General features: G+C 63.1%; 1 protein-coding gene across 1 annotated transcript in view; it reads right to left on the reverse strand.

Moving 5' to 3' along the window:
- AP3D1 (adaptor related protein complex 3 subunit delta 1) overlaps positions 1-22,063 on the reverse strand; it is a 35,689-nt gene extending 13,626 nt beyond the window's left edge. Inside the window, exons 1-13 of the mRNA XM_059388551.1 lie at positions 21,902-22,063; positions 10,610-10,705; positions 9,976-10,056; positions 8,907-8,987; positions 6,369-6,476; positions 4,763-4,892; positions 3,831-3,970; positions 3,604-3,677; positions 2,320-2,369; positions 1,333-1,382; positions 872-920; positions 287-432; positions 68-216 (exon numbers count right to left, since the gene is read on the reverse strand). Coding sequence (XP_059244534.1) covers positions 68-216; positions 287-432; positions 872-920; positions 1,333-1,382; positions 2,320-2,369; positions 3,604-3,677; positions 3,831-3,970; positions 4,763-4,892; positions 6,369-6,476; positions 8,907-8,987; positions 9,976-10,056; positions 10,610-10,705; positions 21,902-21,997 — 1,250 coding nt within the window. The 5' untranslated portion in view covers positions 21,998-22,063. The remainder of the gene's footprint in view (positions 1-67; positions 217-286; positions 433-871; positions 921-1,332; positions 1,383-2,319; positions 2,370-3,603; positions 3,678-3,830; positions 3,971-4,762; positions 4,893-6,368; positions 6,477-8,906; positions 8,988-9,975; positions 10,057-10,609; positions 10,706-21,901) is intronic.
- Positions 22,064-23,049: the final 986 nt, after the last annotated feature.

Raw genomic sequence — 23,049 nt, forward strand, 5'->3', positions numbered from 1 at the left:
CAGGAGGGAGCCCTTGAGGCACGCCCCTCGCGCGGGCACCCGCCCCTCCGGGCTGTGGGGCACGAACCACTGGAAGTTGGTGATGTGCTGGTAGTTGCACTGGCTGCAGATGTCGATGATCTTCGTCAGCAGCTCGTCCCGGTACGTCGTGCCCTCAGCCTTGTCCACGTGGCTCATCAGCTTCTTGACGATCTCCACCAGGTTCTTCTTGGACACCTAGTGGGGGAGAGCAGGTGAGAGTGGGGCGGGCAGGTGTGGGCAGGACGGGGCGGGGCAGGGCACACACCATTCCATAGAGGAGGTCGAGAGCCCGCAGACGGATGGACTCGTCCTTGTCGTCCAGACACTGCAGGACGAGGTCCTTGTGGGCCTGCACGGACTTGGGGTGTGTTCTCAGGATCTTGGACATGGCCAGCAGCCCCAGGTACTTCACTGCGGAGATGGCGAGAGGCAGTTAACCTGGACGCGCCCTCACGGGCTCCGGGGCCTGCACAGAAAGAGCGAGGCCAGGTCTGCAGCCCGAGCCCGACCACCTAGATACGGTCAGGAGCAGGCACGCGGGCCCCCAGAGGTCCTAAGCAGCACGCTGGGTGCTGGGAGAGAAGCCCCCGTGACCTCACACGTGCAACCCATACACACAATCCCCCTGAGCTGCGATGGAGGCCTGCAGGCCACAGGCCACGTCTGACATGAAGCCCCGACCCCGCAGAGCTGAGGAAAGCCCCTGCTGGCCTTTCGGTGCTCCAGACAAGGCTGCACGCACGGCCGCACAGCGGAGCGCGAACATCTGGTTTCTCACGAGGCCGAGAACCTGGCGCTGCAGCGGTTTCGGGCGCAGACCGCAGGGCGCGCGGGGTGAGGAGGGACTCACGGTTCTGGTCAGAGTCTTCTATCAGGATCCTCAATTTCTGAACGCAAAGCTGCAAAGGAGAAGGCAACACGGTCATGCCTCCGAGACCACAGTGAAGTCGGTGACCCCAGGCGTGCCACACAGCCCGATCCAGCCCAGAGGCCCGGGGACAGGGAGGGACGGAGGACACCGGGCCCCACTCGGGGCAGGCCCCTGCCTGCAGGCACCCACAGGGTCACGTCTGGGGAGCGTCCACTGACGCACACGCCAACACGCCAGCGCCTTCTGGGGGCACTAACAATTGTGTCCCGACCCCCCACCCCTCCGCCAGCTGTCAACAACTGCACAGATACAGGCAGGCCAGGACCCAGTGAATGACGACTGGCTGCACGGCCGGCCAGCCGGCACATCCCCACCCCTCACCCCCTCCCCAGGCTGCCCCCGACGGCCGCACACCGCTCTGTCTGCACCCAGGGACATACCTGGATGCTGGCGCTGTGGTTGGGCATGCCAGAGGACAGCGAGATGAGCACTGGAACAGAAACCCTCACTTCAGGAACTCGCCAGGCCCCACCCACATGCAGAGGCCCACTGACACGCATCCACCGCAAGCACTGGGACCCCACACACCGACACCAGCATGCCGGGAGCCATGGGTCTGCTGCTCTCCTGGAAAGGCTGGCTCATGAGACAGCATCTGGCTGCTGGTCTCTATGGCCAGGAGCACAGACCACATCCTCACGGCGGGCACCCCCATCCAGGGCAGGTCCACAGAGCCCGGGCCAACCCCACCTGCCTGGCTTTGAGAACTAACCACCTGAGACCCACCGACCCTACCACATGCCAGGCATGCTCCGTCAACCTATGCCCCCAAGCCCCGTGCCCGACACCAAGGACAGCTCTGACCCTGCCACACCCCGTTTCCCCCACCGACCACTGTAGACACAGACTTGGCTCTCTAGTCCTGCATTTGCTGCCTCTGGGCACTAGCTGGTCCTGAACGGCACCCTCCCTCTCTGCCAGTGTCATGGGGGCTCAGGGCCCACACGGCTCTAATCAGAGTGTGAACCCTGGACCAGCTTCCTGGGAACGGCTGGATTTCAGGCTGCCCACAGGGCCTTGAGGAAGGACCGGAAGCTGGCTTCCCAGCAGCTTCGGGCACACAGGCAGGCCGTGAGGAGGTAACCCGTGGCCCTGCCTGCCCCTCTGCCTATTTATAATCTGTTAAATAAACAAATAAAAACCTGAAACAAACAAACACACACAAAAAACTCCACCTTTCCCTAAAGGGAGAAAGTGTTGCTGGCAAATGTGCCGCAAGCTGTCCCCGCCTCTCAAGAGGCTCCAGAGGGGCTGGCAGCAACACGTGGCCAAGGAGCCTGGGCTACTCCCTGCACCATGGGGTCCACCTTGGCGCCCAGGGCGGGAGTGGGGAGGGCTTTCCACGCGCCGCGGCGGACGAGCCTCACCTGCGATGACCGTGTTCACGCACTCGTAGAGAAGGGACATAGCAGACGTGCTGCGGGAGAAGAGCAGAGGCGTGAGGACCAGGCTGCCCGAGAGACACAGGGAAAGCGCCTGTCTGCTCCCTGGTCCCGGAATCCGAAGCAGGCCTACGGCAGGAGCTGGCTGCCCCACACACTGCTGTCACCCAGGTCGGTGGCATTCCCCGAGGGACGCAGGTCTCCCTAACTGCTCGTGGGGCCTCTGACACTTCCGGCCACTGAGCGCGTTCCTGGAACCTGTCCACTGTGGGATGCCCGCGAAGGAGAACTGATCCCCCTCAACGCCTCTCCCAGCCGGGACCTCACCACCCGGATCCCCCATGGGGGGACGCAGGGGACAGTGAGGTGTGCCCGCACACAGGCGAGCAGAGCACAGAAGGCCATGGCTGCGGCGCCACCAGGGGTGTCTGGGGATGTGGCAGGCACGGCCTAGAGCCACCACCACGGGCGGGCACCAGGTAGGTCTAATCCATTCTGATCTTCTCATGCTTGACACTCGGGATCCCAAGTTCCCAAAAGCCAAGAGTGCGGCTGCCATGCGTCCAGAGCACAGGTCGTCAGCCTGTCTGCAGCCGCGATCGCCAGACTGACGGCCTCCTGTTAATCCCCTCTGGAAATCCCCTCTGGAAACCGTGGCGCTGGACCACACACTCAGGGACGGCGGGTGTCTAAAACTGAAGAGGTCCACAGCCCAAGCACCTGCTCTGCCCAATTATCTTCCCGTCTGATGTGCTCCTGAGCCTGGAGACGGAGGCCAGGGCCGCCTGCAGAGCATACGGCTCCAGGTCTGATGTGGCCTCGAGGCCCCAGTTCTTCCACGCTGCCCGTGGCTGTCTCTCCAGGGGACCTGGGGAGCAGGATCTCCTATGCCACCTGCCCCTTAGCCCCACAACTCGCGCACAGGCCCTGAGTGGTGTGGGGGCTCCGGCAACATTCCAGAACTGGCCAGGGACACAGCTGTCCAGAGCTCTTCCAGCAGACAGCCGAGGTCTCCTCGCGGGCTGCTCAATAACCAGGGGGGCTCCCTTTCCTCCACGTTTACCGTTGCTGTTTCCCAAACAAATTCACAGGGAAAGGACGCACCAGCCCCCAGCCAGTGCCCCAGCGGCACAGTTCACTCTTGAGGGCAAAATCACAGGGCGTGTATTTGCTTTTCCACCCTGAGACTCTCTCCAGGGCCCTATGCCCAGTGGGAGGGCAGGCCTGCACGGGCCAGAGAGTGGGGTCATCCAGGGGCCTGGGGCTCACCTATGGATCAGGTTGGTGAGAGGCTCGATCAGCTTCTTGCCCAACCTTGGCTCCAAGGGGGTCAGAGCACCAAACTAGGGAAGAGAGAGGCCGGCGGGTCATTCGGGGCAGGGGTAGACCGCACAGACTCCGACCCCATCCACATGTCCACATGCCCGCGGCGCTCCCAGGACATGCCAGGGCCTTCTCACTCTGTGAGAAAAGGGGAGTTCGGGAGGGATACTTGCCAGTTTGATAATTTTGATGAGGACCCAGTTGTTGGTAGAGGAGGTCATCAGCTTGAAGAAGAGCGGGGCAAGGGACAGGTAGTTCTTGGGGTTGCGCCGGGCCAGCTCGCAGATGACGTTGACGGCTGCTGACTGCACCCCTTTGGAATGAAGTGGGGCCCGTTGTCAGTACAAGTGCCACCAATGTGGGGGTGAACCCTTACCCGGCAGGACTCTCCTCAGCAGGCCGGCCACTGACACCACCTGGGGAAGTGGTTTAAGCAACAACCACCGAGGGGACCGAGCTTCCTGGAGCCAAGCGTCACCGGAAGGGGGGGGGGGCGGCCCCCAAAGGACCAGACTCCAGTGCAGGACACCCGCCACACCTGCCGCCTCGGTTCCTGCTTCCCCTACCAAACTTTCTACTCCCTGGCCCTTGCCCTGATCGGAGGCAGCTTCCCCCGAGACAAGCTGAACCTTGCCTCACGTTCAGAGAAGCTGTGTAATGGGTGCTCAGCCCCGGGAGTCCCCGATGAGGGAAGGACGGACAGAGAACAGGAGGAAAACTGGCACGAGTCCTGCGGCGTGGGACCAGACTCCAGGTGTCAGAATAGTCGTGAACACTAGCGTATGGACAGACGGCCAGCTGGCCGGGCACGTCCCCCGTGCGCGGATGGCGGCTGTCTACTGAGTGGGTGGAAGAGGGGGCGCCCGGCGCCTGAAGCTCGGTGTCCGTGTCGCACCCCAGCCAACGGGACCAGCTCCTTTGGAGACGTGGCGGATCCCAGGGCCGGAGCGGGGAAAGGAAAGGCCAGCCCGGCATCTCACGGTGCCGCACAGTAAGGAATGCGGTCTGTGAGGGGACGAGGACGGGTTCCCAGCACCCAGCACCCCTCAACGGCTTCCTTGCAACACCCGCCATCCCCACACTGTCCCGTCGTAAATCAACCAACCAGGGTCAGGGTCCTCCAGCTTCTCCTTCAGGCGGGGGAACGCGGGGCGCAGCGACTCGGGGTACTTCAGGAACACCTTGTACATGATCAGCACAGCCTTCTTCCGGATGTACGGCTTGGTGTGCGACATCTGCAGGGCAGAGGGCCGGTCGGCCTCCCATCCACACTGCGCCCGCTGCCCTCGTCTGCCGGCTCACTCCCTGCACCCGCCCTGCTCACTCTCCTCTGCCTCCCCGAGTCTCCCCTCCGCCATCCGGGGGGAGGCCCTCTCTCCAGCCCGTCTGGTTTCTGGCCTTCGAACCTGCGCCACCGTCCCAAATACAGGACGGGGTTCGTGAGTGGAACTGAAACCAGCTTCCCGATGTCCATGACGCTAGGCCTGCCCTCCGAGGCCGAGACCCTTCTCAGACTCACTGGAACCCAATGAATGACAGAGAGGGAGGGAGCTTGAGCTGGAAGACGAGCCCTCGCCAGTGAACGCTGGCCTCCGACTCCCCTAGCAGCCAAGGCCCGTGCCCAGGGCAGGACGCCGAGGGGTGTCCAGCGCTCGAGGCTCGTCCTTCTGGAACTCACACTCTCTCTCGTGCCAGGTCCTGCAGCTCTTGTCCTTTCGGAACTCTGCTCTGGCCAGAGAGGCCACTGGCCCTCAGGTGGGCACACTCACCACCCGTGCGGGCTCCGGGGAGCCCTGAGCCCCCGACTCACGAGCATCCTCCCACGCTCGCAGCCACTTTCACCAGCACCACACCGGCAATCCTGGGCCAGAAGGGCAACATCCGGGATGCTGCGGGGGCAGCTTGAAAGCCACCAGGGACGCCACGTGAACCAAAGAGTGGGGCCAGGTGTGGGCAAAGCAACTTACAGCGGGTGGTCAGCTGCACGAGGCAGGGCTGTGGCGAACCAGCCTCTGATCTAGAAGCTGTGAGCGCGTGCGGTCTGAAACCACAAGCCTGGACCTATCCGTCGGCAGGATAAACAGGCCGACCGATACAGACAGAACTCTTCGGAGAGAAAAGCAGCCGCCCATCTGCTCGGCCTAGAAGAAACTGATGGGAACCAGCCTCCCAGTCAGTCGGAGATGTGGGTGAATGATGGGTGCCTCGGAGAACCAGGACTTGTAAGGACACCCGCATTCTGGAAAAGTGCTCTGGACACCTTGGAGGTCAGCGGCAGCTGGGCTTTTGCCCTTCAAGTGGACGGAAGCACAAGAAGTCACTCCATGGCCACAGAGAGACGCACGGCGTCAGGACCGGAGTGGGAAGGACCACACTTGGCTGGCGCACTGCCTGCCGGGAACCAGCGAGCCGGGGGCCGGCGGGGCACGTGCTGGGCGGCAGGGGCGCTGGGCCCCGGCGCCACCCGCCTCTGGCCCCAAGTGGGGCTCTTTGAAAGGAGGTCCGTGGCCCAAGGCTGGGTTCCACATGGGGTTGCTGGGGGGAGGGGGGCACAGCCACTCGGCTTCTCATCTCATCTGGGGAACGCGGCCTGTTTCTGCGCACCCGAATGTTCTTGGTGTGAAGTTTAACCTCAGGTTTTCAGGCCCCTGGACGGACCAAATCGTGTCACAGAGCAAAGGCCGAGAGGCCTGGGCCACTCACAGACTCACCAGTGTCATGATGTCATTGGCCAAGTCTCTGGCAAGATCTGGGGTAACAAAACAGGACAGGCCGGTCAGCGCAACGCCAGTGTCGTACTGGCTGGGGCTGCTCAGGTCCTGCAAAGGGAGAGATGGGCGTCAGGAGGGACGGGCGTCAGGAGGGACCAGCGTCAGGAGGCAGGAGCCCACAGTGCGTCACCAGCTCCCGGCGTGGGGTCTGGGTTGGGCCTGTATGAGGAGTGACAAGCACCAGCCAGTTCCAGGGAGAACGGCCCTCAGTCCCGGCCCAGCCAAGTGTCCCAGCACTCGAGGGGGCCGCGGGCTTGAGGGGCCCGTGCGGAAGCCGGGAACCTCTGTCGCTCCCGGGGATTCTCTAGGACTGCCAAGATGGCTCCTCTGGGCCCCTCCCAAAGGCAGGCCGGCTCTGGGCCGACTCTCTTCTCTCAGGTGAGCAGGAGAACCAGCCACGAGAGCGGCACATGCCCACCCCAGAGCCCTGGTTCACTCCGTGCGGCTCCCACGGCACGGACCGCACCAACGGCCTCACCTTGACGCCAGCAAAACAACACTTGAATCACGTATTTCCTCTGCAGAGACTTTCCTTCCCTCTTTTTTTTTTTTTAAGGTCTTATTTATTTGACAGAAAGAGCACACAAGTGCACAAGCAGGGGGAGTGGCAGAGGGAGAAGCCGGCTCCCTGCTGAGCAGGCAGCTCGATGCGGGGCTCGATCCCAGGACCCTGGGATCATGACCTGAGCCGAAGGCAGACATTTCATTGACTGAGCCCCCCAGGCGCCCCGGGGAGACTTTCCTAAGGAGCCCCGCAAACTTCACACAGACCTGGTGAACATGCCAGATGCATTTTGAGAGGCCGCCTTCTAGACTGTGCTAATAACCTGACAACACGGACTGCTAGAGCCCGTCCTGGCCTGAGCCGACAAGACAGAGCTGCGTCAGACCCATGGACAGAACTCAGGCCCTACACGGCCACTCCTGGTTCAGCAGGACTTGCAAAGGCCCAGCAAAGAGCCACCGTGGGGTTTTTCAGAAACAGAGATTTGTGGAGGGCACTCAGGTCACCGTTGAGCAGGGAGAGCCCCACGAGAAGCGAATGGGGGGTGGGGGACAGGGCGGTCTACGTAAGTTGTTCCAGAGGTCATGGGTTAATTTAAAACGACTCACATGCAGACCACAGACACTGGAGACGAGAATGGAAGAGAATGTCCTCTAACACAGCAGCTGTGTCCCCTGCTCCTTTACAGGGACATCTTGGGCTCAGGTGGTCTCTCCAGCAGAGCATCTAGGTGACTTGCCTATGGCACGTTTCCGTGCAAAGCGGGGATCGCTAGGTCTACATGGAGGTCACTACGAAGGGGTAGGCAGGGGGCGTGCCTGTGCCCAAAAGGCCGGCGAGAAAGCCCAGCTTGGCCAGAGCCTTCCACCCTCTCCTTGCTGCCCCCGCCCCGTGACACAGCCCCACGGGCTGCCCCCAGCGGAGCTGGCCCCTCACAGCCCCGCAGCACCCACGATGCGCAGCGCTGCCGCCCGACCTGGCCCTCGGCGGTCTCCTCGGAACCACAGGCTCGGTGCTCGGCCCTGCAGCCCGCCCTGTGCCGGGAAGAACCGGGCCAGGGATGCGGTGAGTGCTGCCGGGTCTGCCCAGGAGCCCAGCCCCGGTCCCCAGGACCCGCTCCGGGGGCAGCCACGCTCAGGGGTCTGGCCTGTACATCCAATCGTCACCGAGCCTCTGATTCTGCTTCTGCCCCCACCCCCACTACTCTACAAAAGATGCTCAAAGCTCTCAGGCCGAGGAAGAAATGTGTTACTCGGGGATCTTCAAGACCATCTCCAGACACACAAATCACGCGTGACGACGCCCCACATGCGACGTCACTCAGGAGTCCCCGCGGGCTGGGTGCTTGGGGGCACAGTCAGTTAAGCATCTGACTCTTGGTTTTGGCTCAGGTCATGATCTCAGGGTGGGGAAACCGAGCCCCAAGTCGGGCCTGCACTCATCGCGGAGTCTGCCTGTCCCTCTCCCTCTGCTCCTCCCCACCCCTTCCCAAACCCACGTGCTCTCCCTGGGCACCAAAAACAAACCAACAAAAAAAACCCCACCCCAAAAACCAACCCAGGGGGGCAGAAAGGCCCCGGTGGGGAAGGGTGTGTGCGCCGCAGCAGCTGCCCCCGCTGCTCCGAGAGGGCGCGGGGAGCCCGCGGCCGGGAGCCAGGAGCCAGCCTTCTGAGGGCCGGAGGCCCCAGCGAGGGAAGAGGGAGGTCTGGCAGCATTGCGGCCTCGCCTACAGCCCACAAACAGACACAGACCTGCCACACCACCCGGGGTGTCTTCTGACCACAGAGTGGCTATGTCTCGAAGCCACTTGTGACCATGGGGTCACAAGAGCAAAAGCCGGGCGACCTTGGTGCTTTCTACGTGCCGCTCACTCGGAGCACTGGAGAGGCCAGCGTGGAGAGCAGGGTGGGGCGGGGGCCAGGAGGGCGCTAGGCGGGGGCTGGGAACAGCCAGGGTGCAGGAGGGCCGCCTACCTTGCGGATCTGATTGGTCGTCAGCATGATGACGTCGGTCCCCTCGTGGAAGCACTGGGAAGCAGCAAGGTAGCCGATCCGCTGCGAGTCAGACACGAGGGCATCAGACACGAGACAGGGGCCACACACCCCCGGGGGAGGAAGTCCCCGGGCCAGGCAGGGACAGCCCACGGCTGGCCGCAGGGCCATGGCTAGGAGGTGCCAGGAAGTCACCCGAGGAGGAGGAGGGGAGGAACTGGCCCCAGAGTCCGGAGGATGCAGCCTCTGCCACACCAGTTCTCATGAGATCGGCCGTACCGTCTGGCCCTCCGCTGGCGAACGTTCTGACCGCCTACCCAGCAGCCCGGAGCGACCTCTGCGATGGGACACAGAAGCCAGCCGAGCGCGAGCGTTTCTCTGCACAGCTCTCCCCACCAGGCTGGCACAGACACCACCGTCACACTGGTGCGTGGGCGCAATGCCTCGCTGCCCAGGCAGAGCACCGCCTCTGCCGCTTCCCCGAGAGGGGCCCGCTGGCAGGACGACGGTGTCCCAATGGAGGGAGCCCGCCGAGGTCCTGGGCGGGGTCCCACAGTGGGCACTGGGGCCCATGGGCCTGGAAACAGTCTATCCGCCCGGCTGGCCTGCATGCCCGCCAGAGCCTGCCCAGCCCCGGGAGAACCACGCGATGCGCACCGGCAGGCCGCGGCTGCGGACACGCACTTCGCAGAAGCTCTACTAGGACGGGAGCTGTGCTGACGTCACGACAGCACACGAGGGGGCTGCGACCCGGGTCCCTAGCAGGCAGGGCCTCTGTGAGGCTGGGGGAAATGCTCAGAAACCACTGTGAGGCCCTGGGCTGGGGGCCTGGGGCAGCCTCCCAGTAAGATGCTCAAATATGTAACCAACCCTACGAGCCCATTTTGCAGACGTCCCTTAAAGCTGGAAGACAAACACCACGCAGGTAAGAGTTAAGAAAGAACACGACAATCGCTGAGGAGGCGGCGCGTGCGGGGCCAAGGCTGGTGTGCATGCTCCCTTTCTGCAGAGTGGGGTCTCCCGCCAGGGCACACCCTCCACCCCGCCTCACCTTGAACGTGAACTTGGAGGCGCTCATCACTTCTATGATGTTGAAGGCAGCCCAGCTGATGTCATATCCCAACATCTGTAACTGTTGGAAAGACCGGCACCGTCATCTCTATGCACACGCCAAGGCTGGAACCCCAACACCGTGCCCACGCCCAGGGGCAGGCCTCCCGGAACCCACGCCCTGGCGCTAGCCCTCACATCTAGAACTACACGGTCAGGTTCACGAAGGTGGAGGGCAAGTGTCTGCGGCTCAAGCGCCAGCCTCCACGCATACTGGTTAAGTCTCCAGGTTGATGAGAGCACATAGGCTCCTCCTGGAAGCTACAGGGCGCCGGGATGCCCCCTGCCAGCCTTCCCCAGGCCAGGTGGGGTCCACCACACCCCAGGCGTCAGGGTCCTCACAGCACACCCTCCCTCGACTGGGAGAAATCAGCCCTGTGTGCCAAGGCCCATGCCTGGAGCCAGGGGCGCCGATGCCTGTTGGACAGGTGGGCGGCGGTGGGCAGGGAGCGGATAAATGGGCAGGCCGAGGAGGGCCGGAGGGACAGCTACGCCGCCTGACCTCAGCGGGGCTGGGGGGGGGGGGGCAGCCCCGGGAAGCGACGTCGCCTGAGTCAACAGGCCCCGGTACCTACGTAGGTCAGCTTGCAGACTGCGTTTGCTTTCACTGCGATGTTGTCCTGCTTCAGCTCCTGCTTGATTTCATCGATGCATTGAGAGATATACTTTGCCTAAAAGAAGAAAAAAAATGAAAAATTGCAAGGGCCTGACTAAACCAGTCAGGAATAATGACCGCAGGGGCGCTGGGCGGCTCCGTGGGTGAAGCGTCTGCCTTGGGCTCGGGTCATGGTGTCAGGGTCCCGGGATCCGGTCCCACATCCAGCTCCCTGCTCGGCGGGGAGCCTGCTTCTCCCTCTCCCTCTGCCCGCCGCTCCCCGTCACATGCGCTCTCTCTGATAAACACAGAATAATCACCGCAGCAAGAAGCCGAACACAAGAGGCCACACCGTGTCATTCCTTTACGCGAAACACCCAGGGCAGGCCCCGAGCCGCAGGAAGCAGGCAAGTGGGGGCCGGGGGCTGGGCTTGCTGCCTGGGGTCACAGAATGTTCTCGAACAGAGCGTGGTGCGCGGCTGTGGACACACTTACTAGGAACCACTGAACGGAGCTTGGAACGGGGGCTGTAGGGCACGCGAACCTCTAACATAGCTGTTGTTTAACGAGGTGATTTCAGGGCCGCCTGCGTGGCACAGTTGGTCGAGTGTCCGATTCTTGACTTCGGCTTAGGTCCGGAGGTCGAGCCCCATGCTGGGCTGGGTGCTCAGCGGGATCTGCCTGAGCCCCCGCAGCCCTGGCTCACGCACACACTCTCTCGCTCTCTCTCTCTCAAATGAAGACGTCTTCACAGAAAAGCCATCTCGGTGCGGTCAGATGCCCCGGACCCCTCCCAGTTCTCCCGGAGAAAGGCAGCTGATGAGAGCGGGGGTCTCAAAGTCTGCTTTTTCCATTTTCCCCACTTATTTGTATAGTTCACGGGCTCCCCCCCTTTTTAAAAGATTCTATTTTTAAGCAAGCTCTACGCTGAACAGGGCTCGCACTTCTAACCCCGAGACCACCACCCGAGACCAGGCGCCCAAACCCAGCGCCGCACTCTCCTCGCACCGGCCGCGCAGCCCTAGCCGACGCCTCCTCCACAGAAAAGGTTTACGAGTTTAAAAGAGCAATTTCAACACAAAGTCAGGACACGGAAATCTTCCTGATTCTCTGGTTTCGCCTTTCAGCAACTGGCACGTGAGACTTGCACTTGCCGGGAAGCGAGCCCCAGGTCCTGCCGGCTGCTCAACACCGAGCCCCGCAGCCCCTCTGGGAAGCCGGCGCGGGGGTCTCGGCAGCACCGCATCAGGGCTCCCGCGCGCCGCACGGAGGGGTCCCGTGCCAACCGCACGCACACAGGCCACCTAGCGCCTATCCGGTCGCTGCTGGACGGGACCTGCGTGCTCCCCGCTTCCCCACTGCTGGGAGTCGAGCTGCAGCATCTGTGGGAACGCGTTTTCAGATTCCCCTGCGTGTCCTCGCGGATTCCGCGCATCTACCACTCACACGGGTCTGAGCCGAGGCCGGCTGACACGAGGACCAGCGCCACGGACGCGCCTTCTGGGAGCAGCGGGCCCCGAGGCTCCCACCTCCCCTGCCGCGGAGACACACAGCCCCAGAGAGAGACTTCGAGGCGAGTGGCCGCCGCAGAGCTCACAAGGAACCTGTCCAGCAGGTGCCCCAGCCCTGCACATGCCGGGCACTTCCTGTCACCTGACCAGAGCGACAGCTGCCAGAATGTCCCAGGCCGTCCACCAGGGGACAAGATTCCGCGGTGCGCCACCCCAGCGGGACCCGCATGGCCCACACAGACGGCAGACCCCTGCGCCGTCTGTGTGCCCTGGGCCCGGACCTCACCATGGGGCCCCTGCTCTCGGCCCCTCAGCCCACAGCCCGTCCCGGACTGAAATGCAGGCTCCTGGGGAAAGGAGCTACTCGAGCCCTCTCTCAGCCACAGATGCTCCATGAATCTTTTATGACCGGGACTCGGAGCCATGGGACAAGCGTCACTGTATCCTTCCAACAGGCTTCGGGTTACTGAATCCCACTCGGGAGCTGCAGTCCCCCACCCCGGCCTCCCCGGCCTGCATCACTGTGAACGACTCAAGAGGGAGAGAACAGAAAGACGATCCCAGGCGTTGGAGAAACCGGCCCTTGCCCCAGACCACAGGGCTGGAAGACGGGAGGGTGCCGTGGAGGAGCCTGGCAGCTCCTGAAAGGGTAAACAGAGTCCAGGGCGCCTGGGTGGCTCAGTGGGTTAAGCCTCTACCTTCGGCTCAAGTCGTGATCTCAGGGTCCTGGGATCAAGCCCCGCATCGGGCAGCTTCAGAGCCAGAAAGCAGAAACTAGGGCACACATAGCAGCCGCCGAGTGAGGAAGGATATCCCAGAGGAGGGGGTGGGGGTGCCCACACTCTGGACACACACTCAGCCACAGTCCCACTGACCCCAGGACGAGGCACGCACCACACACAGCCGAAGCTGCTGGTGCACTTCCCCTGCCCCCCGCCCGCGACGGAAGACCGAGCTGGAGTCTCGGCCCAAGTAACCGCTGCCCCGAACGGTACTTCTCAGGGAGCAGAACAGAATCTAGAGCCTCTGCAAACGACGGATCACCACATTCAGAATATGACCCAAAGTTCTTGAAAATAACGAGCAGGAAACACTACCCGGATGCCAGGAAAACCCGCCAGCGAAGGCGCACTGGCCCTGAGCCGTCCCCAAGGATGGACCTAACACCCCGAGATCTCAACTTCAGAACCATAACGATGCTCTTAAGGACCAGAGAAAAATATGCCTGGGACGAACACAGAAAGGGGCCTCCTCAGCAGAGAAAGGCAACGGATGTAAGATAAGCAGATGGAAAGTCTAGAATCGAACACAGTTTCTGGAACAGGAGTCATCAAAGGCGCGGCACACGGGCGGCCGCCCGCCAGCAAGCCTGATGCGGACCGGACGCCCCCGTCAGGACAGTAACGTTCCGGCGAAGAGGGGCAGAACCTCAGGGTCTGTGGGACAAGCCCACAAGGTGTAACATGCGTAACTGGAGTCCCAGAAAGGAAGCGGCGGGACAGAGAATATATCTGAAAAACAAATGGCTAGAACTTCCCCAAATTTGGTGCAAGCCCTAATTCACAGGTTCAGGGAGCTCAGCACCCAGGAACAGAAAGTGAAAACCATCACCAGACAAGTCAAACTGGCAAAAATGGGAAAGGAGGAGAAAATCTTTTTTGTAAAGTTCATTTATTGACATAATCTCTACCCCCCGGGTGGGGCCGAATTCACAGCCCCCGGAACGACAGTCCCGCGCTCTTCCGACGGGGCCAGCTGGGGGCCCCGGACAAAGTCCTCAAAGGAGCCAGAGGGAAAGCACGTGCTACGTGGGAAGAAAGGGCTCCGAGCTGTTGTCAGAGACTACGGAGGCCTCTTGACGGTGGGGAAACTGCTGACCCCAAGACACCACCACTGGAGAACAGAGCCAGGCCCAGGGAGCCCGGTACGTCCGTCTCCGAACCTCGAAGCCCTCACCGGGGGGAGCGGCGCCCCACAGCAGAGCGGCAGCTCTCAGGGCGGCCCCGCCGGAACGTTACTTTGTCGCTGGACAAGCGAGCGCGGCTCCTGCAGACAGAAGCGGAGTCTGGGGACAGAGCAGAGCCCGTCTGCCGCTCACTGAGGACTCAAACACGCCCTTACTCGGAGTGCGGCCAGGTAAAGGGAGGAGCGCGCCACAGCGGCCTCACGCTCCTCCCCCCTCCCTGCGACACTGCCCACGAGAGAGGCGAGAATCTGTTCCGGCCCGTCTACAACCAGAAAACAAAACCGGTCAGGGCATGCGCACTGGACCGACATCCCAACAGTTATGATCAAAACGTGAACTAGAAAGACTGCGGAGCCTGAGGTATAAATGACCCCGCGGCGCTGACGATTGTCGGGCCTTCCGTCCGAAAGACTCCGCGCCCAACGTGGAGTCCAGTGTGGGGCCTGAACCCGTAACCCTGACGCGATCAAGACCTGAGCTCAAGCGTTGGACACGTAACAGATGAGCTGCCCGGGAGCCCCGACACTGAGAGAGAAGAAAAGAGAAGGAGAGGGAAGAGGAGGAAAAAGAAAAGAAAGAGAAAGGGGGACCCCTGGGGGCTGAGTCGTTCGGCGTCTGCCTTCCCCTCAGGTCGTGATCCCAGGGTTCTGGGATCAAGTCCGGCATCGGCTTCCCCGGCTTCTCCCTCTGCCTGCCACCCCTGCTCCTGCTCTTGCTCTCTGGTAAGTAAAATCTTAAAGAAGAGAGAAAGAGAGGACGGAAGGAGGAAGGAGAGGTAAAAGCATGACTCGATTGTTCAAAACCCTCAGTCTGTTCTGTGCAAATTCACGCTTCCGCACAGAGCAAGCAGCGGCCTGAAATGCGTGCCCTTTCCACATCGTCTTTAGAGAATGTAACCCAGAACAAAGGCCACGAACTTCCCTTACATGGGAACCCCTCAGGTCTAACATAAAACAGCCATCTTGACCCTGGCTACTTTGTAGAGTTCCCTGAAGCACTTCATTTCAATCTAACAATCAGGGGCGCCTGGGGGGCTCAGTGGGTAAAGCCTCTGCCTTCACAGGGTCCTGGGATCAAGCCCCGCATCGGGCTCTCTGCTCAGCGGGGAGCCTGCTTCCTCCTCTCTCTCTCTGCCTGCCTCTCTGCCTACTTGTGATCTCTGTCAAATAAGTATCTTTTAAAAAAAATTTACCTATCTGAGAGAGAGAGACATGGATGACAAGAGGGAGCACAAGTAGGGGGAGTGGGAGAGGGAGCAGCAGGCTCCCTGCTGAGCAGGGATCCCACATGGGGCTCGATCCCAGGACCCCTGGATCATGACATGAGCTGAAGGCAGACACGACGACTGAGCTACCTGAGGCATCCCTCGTAAACAAAATTTTTAAAACCTTTTGCTGAACTTCAAGCTAAAGCGGATGAACACTAGGTATGTAAACCACACCCCAATAACACTGTGTAAAATACCCCCCCATCATCCAGAACCCCCACCTTAGTCCACGTGACCTGGACGGACCTGCTGCTTCCAACTCTGCACAGACACTCACGGGCTCCTGCCGGTCTGGGTCCTAGAGCGGCAGCCCCCCCCTCTGCAGCAGCCGCCAACCACCCCCCACCCAGGGCCCGGCTGCTGGAGACCCCGCACGGCTGACGGAGCTGTCCAGTTAGGCAAAAGGTCCAAGTCCTTCTGCTGAGAGAACACCTGTCCTGTGGACCCCAAGCAGAGGCAGGAGAGGACACCACACACAAGGGTACCACCGGAGGGGACAAGGGTACCAGGACCCACCCGTGAGTCTCGATGCTGCCTAACAAGGACAGGGGCACAATACATGGCCCACTTTGGCCCATGTAAATAGCCCTGGGGAAGGGGAGACTGGGGAGGGAAGTGAGGTGGGGAGGGGCTGCCAGGTCTCCGCCCTCCACTCCCCAGGGCAAAGCAGGGGAGGGGTGCATGGACAGGGGTGGGGGCAGAAGCCCACAGCCAAGCCTCGGACTTCCTAACCAGCACCCCCACCCCAACCAGCACATCTCCTAGAGCAAAGGGGTGTGTTGGGGGGGTGACCGGGACCCGCAGGGGATATCAGGGGTGGCCATGACTGGGGGTGCTCCTGGCATCAGGTGAGTGCCCAGGACGGCTCCCACAGAACTGAGGCCAAGCGCTGGCCTCAAGCATACCCAGGTCCCCTTCCGCGCTCCTCCCACCGCCAGCCTGGGTCCTCTCGGCCGCCCCCCCACAGCCCGGTCACTGAGCACGCCTTCCATCTCCAGCGGGCCCTTCAAAGAGCCCCTCCAAACTGGCAGCCAGACAGAAGAAGCCACCAAAGGCCTTAGGCAACGGCACAAGGAACACAAACGGCGACACGCTGCAGAAAGCCCACCCAGCGCGCCCCCGGTCGGTCGGGGAAGTGAAAAGGCCCGCCTGTTCTGCGGGTTCCCGACGCGCTCCCGGCCGCTCGCCCCGCCGCTGGGACCTGTGCGGGGAACCGCGCTCGGGCAGCCGGGCGACAATCCCACCCTGGAGGGTCGCTCATGAAAGGCCCCAGACCCGAAGCCGCCCAGATGTCCAGAAGGCAGAGCGCTGGGCGCTGTCAGCCACGGTGCCCACAAGCAGCGGGGCCCCCGACGGAGACGAACGTCAGGAGCCGGGCCGGGAGAGCTAGGCTGGGCTACAGTCTGTCAGACCGTTCAGGGACACAAATTTCAGGGAAAAAGGTATAAGCAAAGCGAAGAAATTACACTCAGAGAACTTCAGCTAATTATCTTAATTAAACGACACGTAACAGGGACGTCTGGGGGGCTCAGTGGGTTTAAAGCCTCTGCCTTGGGCTCAGGTCATGACCAGGGGGTCCTGGGATCGAGTCAGCGGTCCCTGCTCAGCGGGGAGCCTATTTCCCCCTCTGCCGCTCCCCTGCTTGTGCGCCTGTGTGTGCACCCTCTCTCTGGCAGATAAATAAAATCTTTAAAAAAATAAAACAAACTACATAACGTCTGTGCACTACACCTTCACAACGAGTAAGATTAGGAAAGAAGCCCATCTAGCAAACACCCGGCAAGTGCCCCTGGGACCAGTTTTCCTCGGCCCCCACGCCTGGGAGGGACACCGGCAAGCTCTGCGCTTGCCCCCCCCCCCCCCCGCCCCCCCCCCCCCCCACTGTCCCCACCTCTGGCCCCAGCCCAGGTTGGCTGTCACCTGTGCTCTGACCGACCCGCTGTGAATGGGAGTTCACGTGACCCCCTGCTCTCAGGTTCGATTAATTTGCCAAGGCGGCTCGCGGACCTCAGGAAAGCACTTGTCCACCGCGAGCAGCTGAGCACGGAAGAAAGGCCATGGCCGACAAGACGATCAACAGCCAGATGAAGACGCACACAGGAGGCGTCCAGAACGGCCCCACCGCAGGCGCCCCTGTCCTGGCAGAGTCGCTCTGCGCCACGCCATCCGCCCAGGACACAATGCTTTCGCCAACCAAGACTCTCCAACCGCGGCTCAGAGATGTGCGTGACAGGTCATTCATTCAGTCCCTAGCCCGCTCCCCTGCCCGAAGCTGGGGGTGGGGCCGACAGCTCCAAGCTTCTAACGGTGGTCTCTCTGGTGATCTGCTCCCACCCAGCAGCCCACCAGGTCATCTCACTGGAACAAAGGGCACTTCTGTGCCCCAGGAAATGCCAACAGATCTAAAAGCTCAGGGTTCGGAACTGGGGGCAGAGAGCAAACACATAAACAAGGCTGCTCCTGTACCGTAGTTGCTTCGGAAATGACAAAAGCTTCCCAACTCTGTTACTGGAAATGACGGGCTTTAACAGCTCTGTGCCCAGAGCGAGGGACAAGGACCAAAAGATGTATTTCTTACATCACAATATCACACGTCTAACAACATGGTGACAAGGCAGGGGACACAGGGGACATGGATAAAGGGAAGAGCATGAGGGAATTTGGGGAGATTTTTCTTATCAGTGTGGGTCATCGATTCTCCTGGGCAATGTCTGGGGATGTCTGTGACTGCCACATGGCGCGCTCCTGGCATCGACTGGGCGGGGCCACTGAGCCCAGCGTCGGGCTCCCCACTGCTGCTCTGTTCCCACAGTGCGTGGGACGGGCCCCACCCCCAAATGACCCAGTCCTGAAGGCCAGCAATGCCAAGGGGGAGACCTTGATTTCGGATCATGACCCACGTCGGTAAAGGAAAAAAAAAGCTCAGTTCAAATCTGGTGTCTGATTCTCAAAAGTTGTTAAAATACAAGAACTTCTCACCAACAGCCACAAAGCCCCGAGTACCTGACCCAGGCCAGACATAACCTACTCTGCAGTGACTGTCCCCAGAGCAGACACCGGTCCTGCGCGCCGGACAGGCCCCAGCACCAGCCTCCTGGGTTCAGCCCCAGCACCGGCGTCTCTGAGATGGTGAACTATGGAGTCTCCGCAGCTCCGGGCAGTTCAGTCTGAGCCCAGCCACACCTCACTCCCAGCTACCACTGCACACCAACTGAATGAAGTTCTGAACCACCACCCCGGCAGGCCCAAGTGTTTACACCCCAGCAAAACCAAGCCGGCGCTCTTCGGACACTAGCAGGGCCCGTGCCCACCCAAGGGAAGGACGGCACGCCCACACCGGGGAAGGGGGCGCCGGGACACGCCGGGACACACCGGGACGCACGCTACCCGCCCCGAGGGAGGTGTTCCCGTGCTGCGTCCCGGAGAGCAGTCAGCGCCACTACACTGACCAGCAGGAAGCAGAACGGAGTCTCTTCTAGTAAACCCGATGCCCACCGTGGGGCCCAAACTCATGACCCCGAGATCAAAAGTCGCAGGCCCCGCAGACTGAGCCGGCCAGGAGCCCCAGGACGCAGAACAGTCGTAACAGACAGTAAGAACTGCCCACGATTTCTATGCACAAAGAAAAACACTCAGAGCACACACTCCTACCTGATGGGGGGGGGGGGGGGGGGGGGGGCCCCTGTATGGTTAATGAACACTGAGAAGGGGCGCCCGGGGGGCTCAGTCAGTTAAGAGTCGGCCTCAGGCTCAGGTCGAGATCCGGGAGGCTGGGATGGAGCCCCGCATCGGGCTCCCTGCTGAGCGGGCGTCTGCTTGTCCCTCCCCCTTCTCCGGCTCACGCTTTCTCCCTCTCAAATAAGTAAAACCGTAATTACAAAACACAAAACCCCGAGCCCATTTTTTAAAGTATGGGTATGACTCTACAACTTAAAAAGACCAAAAAAACAGCTTTCTCTCAAATATGAAGAGTTACCAGAAGAATAAACTTAGGGAGATCCTGGGTGGCTCAGTGGGTTAAGCCTCTGCCTTCGGTTCAGGTCATGATCTCAGGGTCCTGGGATCAAGCCCCGCACTGGGCTCTCTGCTCAGCAGGGAGCCTGCTTCCCCCCTCTCTCTGCCTGCCTCTCTGCCTGCTTGTGATCTCTGTCAAATAAATAAAATCTTAAAAAAAAAAAAAAAAGGAATAAACTTAAAAGTCTTTGGCTCTTTTCCCCCAACGACCCCCAATCATATCCGAAGTTCAGTATGTGGGTCCCCTCCCTGCCAACACTGCGCTCCGTCTCCAGGATACCTCAACTCAAGCACCCAGAGATGCACGAACCGGACCAGAGTTTCAAACTCCTTGGACTCATTTACGAAACGTGTTTCCAGAGTGACCCAGCACGCACGCACACCCCAGCTGTCCTGGGCTGGAAGAAGTTTCCATAACCAAGTTACTCTCCGTGCAGAGGGTCTGGAATTTTCTAGTTGGGTTTTTGTTTTTTAACACACCCCACTGAACCGCACTCACCACCCACTAAGGGGTTGCGGGTCGAGTTTGGAACAGCCAAGCAGCCCCGTGGGGTCGTCTGCCGCTCACAGAAGCCACGGCACGTCACCCACCGCATCCGCAGGAGCCCGCAGTGAGGGGGAAGTGGCCGTCACCCCCGCTGGAGAGGGGAGGCTCCCCCAATCTCACCAGGTCAAACGGGCCCCTCAGCCTGGATGCGGTCTCTGGCACCACACAACGCGGCGGCACTACCAAGAATCGTGCCGCGTTTCCGTGCGGCTCCCAGGCCCTGCTGGGCCCCACTGCAGGACGCAGCGCGAAGTTTTAGCTAAAATCTGCCCCGAGGTTACCCTCCGAAGCAACTACGTGCTGCAGAAACGCGGGTCCTCGCCGGGCCGCTGCGCAGAGGGAAGGGCCTCGATGGGGGCCGGAGAGTGGGGACTACAGGAGCTGCCAGTCCTCTGCTGCGGGCTGGGTCGGAGGGGGGCCTCCGACCCAGCCCCCGATCACCACCATCCCTGGTCAGGGGACCATGGCACCAAGACGCCGCGTCCTCGAAGAACCGCCCACAGGCCAAGGGCAGGACCCACACGGAGCCCTGGCCTCGGTGACTTCGACAGCAGCCTCCTCCCCGACCCACGCACCCGCTGAAAGGGCCCGGAGGGTGCAGAGCTGCCTGCGACTCTCCAGGAACCAAGAACCCCCCCCCCCAAGGCCTGGGGACAGTGGGCATCCCCCAGACGCGAGCCGCCCTTCCTGGTGGGCCCCGGTCCTTCCCGAACCCCAGACAGGCTGCTCCCGCCCAGCCACTAACGCACTGAGAACAGGTCAGCCAGCGCACAGGGCACCTGCGGGTGTGGGCGGTCCCACAGTTGCGACGGAAGGTCCAGCCCAAGGCAAAGACCCCCGGTCCGGGCTGAGATACACAACGTAACCCACGTGGCCCGCGCAGGTCACTCCAGGCAAACGCCGGGGGCAGCCGCGAAAGGAAAGCGGGTGGAAATGGCCGAAAGTAACCCCACGACTGCCGCGGGGTACGGAAGGGAGGGGTCACGCCCATCGCGACAACGTGCTGCGGCCCGGCAGGAACGGAGGCCCGGCCGGCCGGCGCGGACCGACGCTCCAGCAAACGCCCCGCCGACTCCGCCGGGAAGAGGCGCCATTGCGAGGCCTGCGGCGGGGACCCGCGCCTCGCGCCGCCGCCCCTCCCCCAGGAGAGCCCGCCGCCCGCTCCTGACCCCTGGCGAGAGCGCGGGCTCCAGGAAGCCAGCGGCCTGAGGACCCCCAAGTGTCCCCACTCCTCCCAAATCTAGGTCACAGGGGCGGGGCGGAGGGAGGGAAGCGGTGCCCGCGTCCCACTCCGGGACCACCGGCCTCTCGCCCTCCTTCACGGCTTCCAGGCGAAGGCGGCTTCCCCGGCCGGACCCCGCAGCGGCTTCCGCGTCTGGACTCGGGGCTCCCGCTGTCCCCTCCCTAGGAGCGGCGGCCCCACCTTCCCGGGGACACGGGCCCAGGAGGCCAGGCCCGACTCCGACCCGCCGCAGACGGCCCGGACGCGCTAGCGGGGCGGCCCGCGGAGTGCAGGCGCCCCACCAGGAGTCGGAGCCCCGGGGAGGGGCTGGGCCTGCCGAGGCCCCGCGGACACCCGCGGGCGGAGGGGGGCGGGCGTCCGAAGCCCAGCGGGGAAACGGAGGCCACGGGGGCCACCCGGCGGCGGCCCCTCGTGATCCGACACGCGCGGGAGACGGAGGAGGGCTGGCCACGGCGGCTCGGGTCCCGCCACGGGCCGTCTGCGGCCCCCGGGGGAAACTGAGGCTCGGAGGGAAAGCGGGCGTGGGGCGGCCCGGGTCGCAAGCAGGCAGGGCTCGAGTCGGGCGCGGGGGCTCGGGGACGAGCTGGAGGCCGGGGTCGGGGTCGGCACCGGGGCCGGGGCCGGGGCCGGGGCCGGGGTCGGGGTCCGGGGTCGGGGTCCGGGTCGGCACCGGGGCCGGGCTCAGGTCCAGCCACACCGGCCCCGCGCGGCGCGCCGGGCTCACCTCGTCCTCCTTGTGGTTGCGGATGCCGCGCACGAGGTCCTGCAGGTTCTTGTCGAACATGCGGTCGATGCTGCCCTTGACCATCTTGAGGGCCATCGCGGCGGACGCCGCCGGGCTCGAGCCCCGGGAGGCCCGCGGCCGGGCACCGTGCGGGGGCCCCGGGGCCGCGCCTGCCGCCCGCGGAGCGCTGCGCTGCCGGCTGCCGCGGCGGGACGGGCTCCCTGGCCAGGTCGGCTGCTGTCCGCGGCGCGGCGGCGGCTGCGACCCGCTCCGCGGCCCGCGCTCGCACGGCCGTACCCCTCCGGCTGGGCGCCGCGCCGCTGGCAAATGGCGGACAAGATGGCGGCGGGTCAGCTGACGACGGGCGCCCGGCCCGCGGCCCGCCCCGGAAGCCCCGCCTCCCCGGAAAGCCCTGCCCCGCCACCTCCGGGTCTCCACGTCTCCCAGGCGACGCCGGCCGCCCAATGGAAACGCGGACAACGCCCTCGCCGCCCGCTCAGCCGCGCCCCCTCCGGCTCCGGGCTCTTCCCTCTCATTGGTCACGGCCTCTAGAACCCCACCCACTTCCTCAAGTCGGTTCTGGCCACGCCCCCCGGGGGGCCGCCTCCCCGCCCCGCCCCGCCACGAAGTGACAGCTGTGGGCGGGCCTGCTGTGGGCGGGGCTCCACGTGGAGCTTCTCGGGCCAGTTGCAAGGAAGGAAACCGGCTCCGCCTTTTCCGAGCCGCGAAGCCGGCGCTGCGGGGAGCGGGCGCTGCGTCTGCGGCGCGTCCCGCGGAGCCCGGGGCTGTGGGCGGGACAGGATCGAGCACGCCCACTGGGAGACGGAGGCCGGGAGCGGGCACTGCCGCGCGGCGGCTCATTCGGCGGGCACCGAGGCCGCGCCCGGCCCGGGGGGAGAGGGGGAGGCCGCGGCGGGTGCGCGTCCGACCGAGGCCAGCCGCCCCCGCGCAGGCGGCGGAAGGCGACGCGCGCGTCCCAGACGACGTCCGGGCGGCCCGAAGGCGGAACCGGGAGCTCCTCGGCCCGCAGGGAAACGCAAGACGCCCGCGTGCCGCTGAGAGCGGCTGACGTCAGCGGGTGTGACAACGCTGTCCCCCGTGCGCGGGCGACGCGGGTGTGACAACGCTGTCACCAGTGCGCAGCGGAC

This window comes from Mustela nigripes, chromosome 2 (assembly GCF_022355385.1).
Source record: "Mustela nigripes isolate SB6536 chromosome 2, MUSNIG.SB6536, whole genome shotgun sequence".
In the NCBI taxonomy this organism is placed as follows: domain Eukaryota; kingdom Metazoa; phylum Chordata; class Mammalia; order Carnivora; family Mustelidae; genus Mustela; species Mustela nigripes.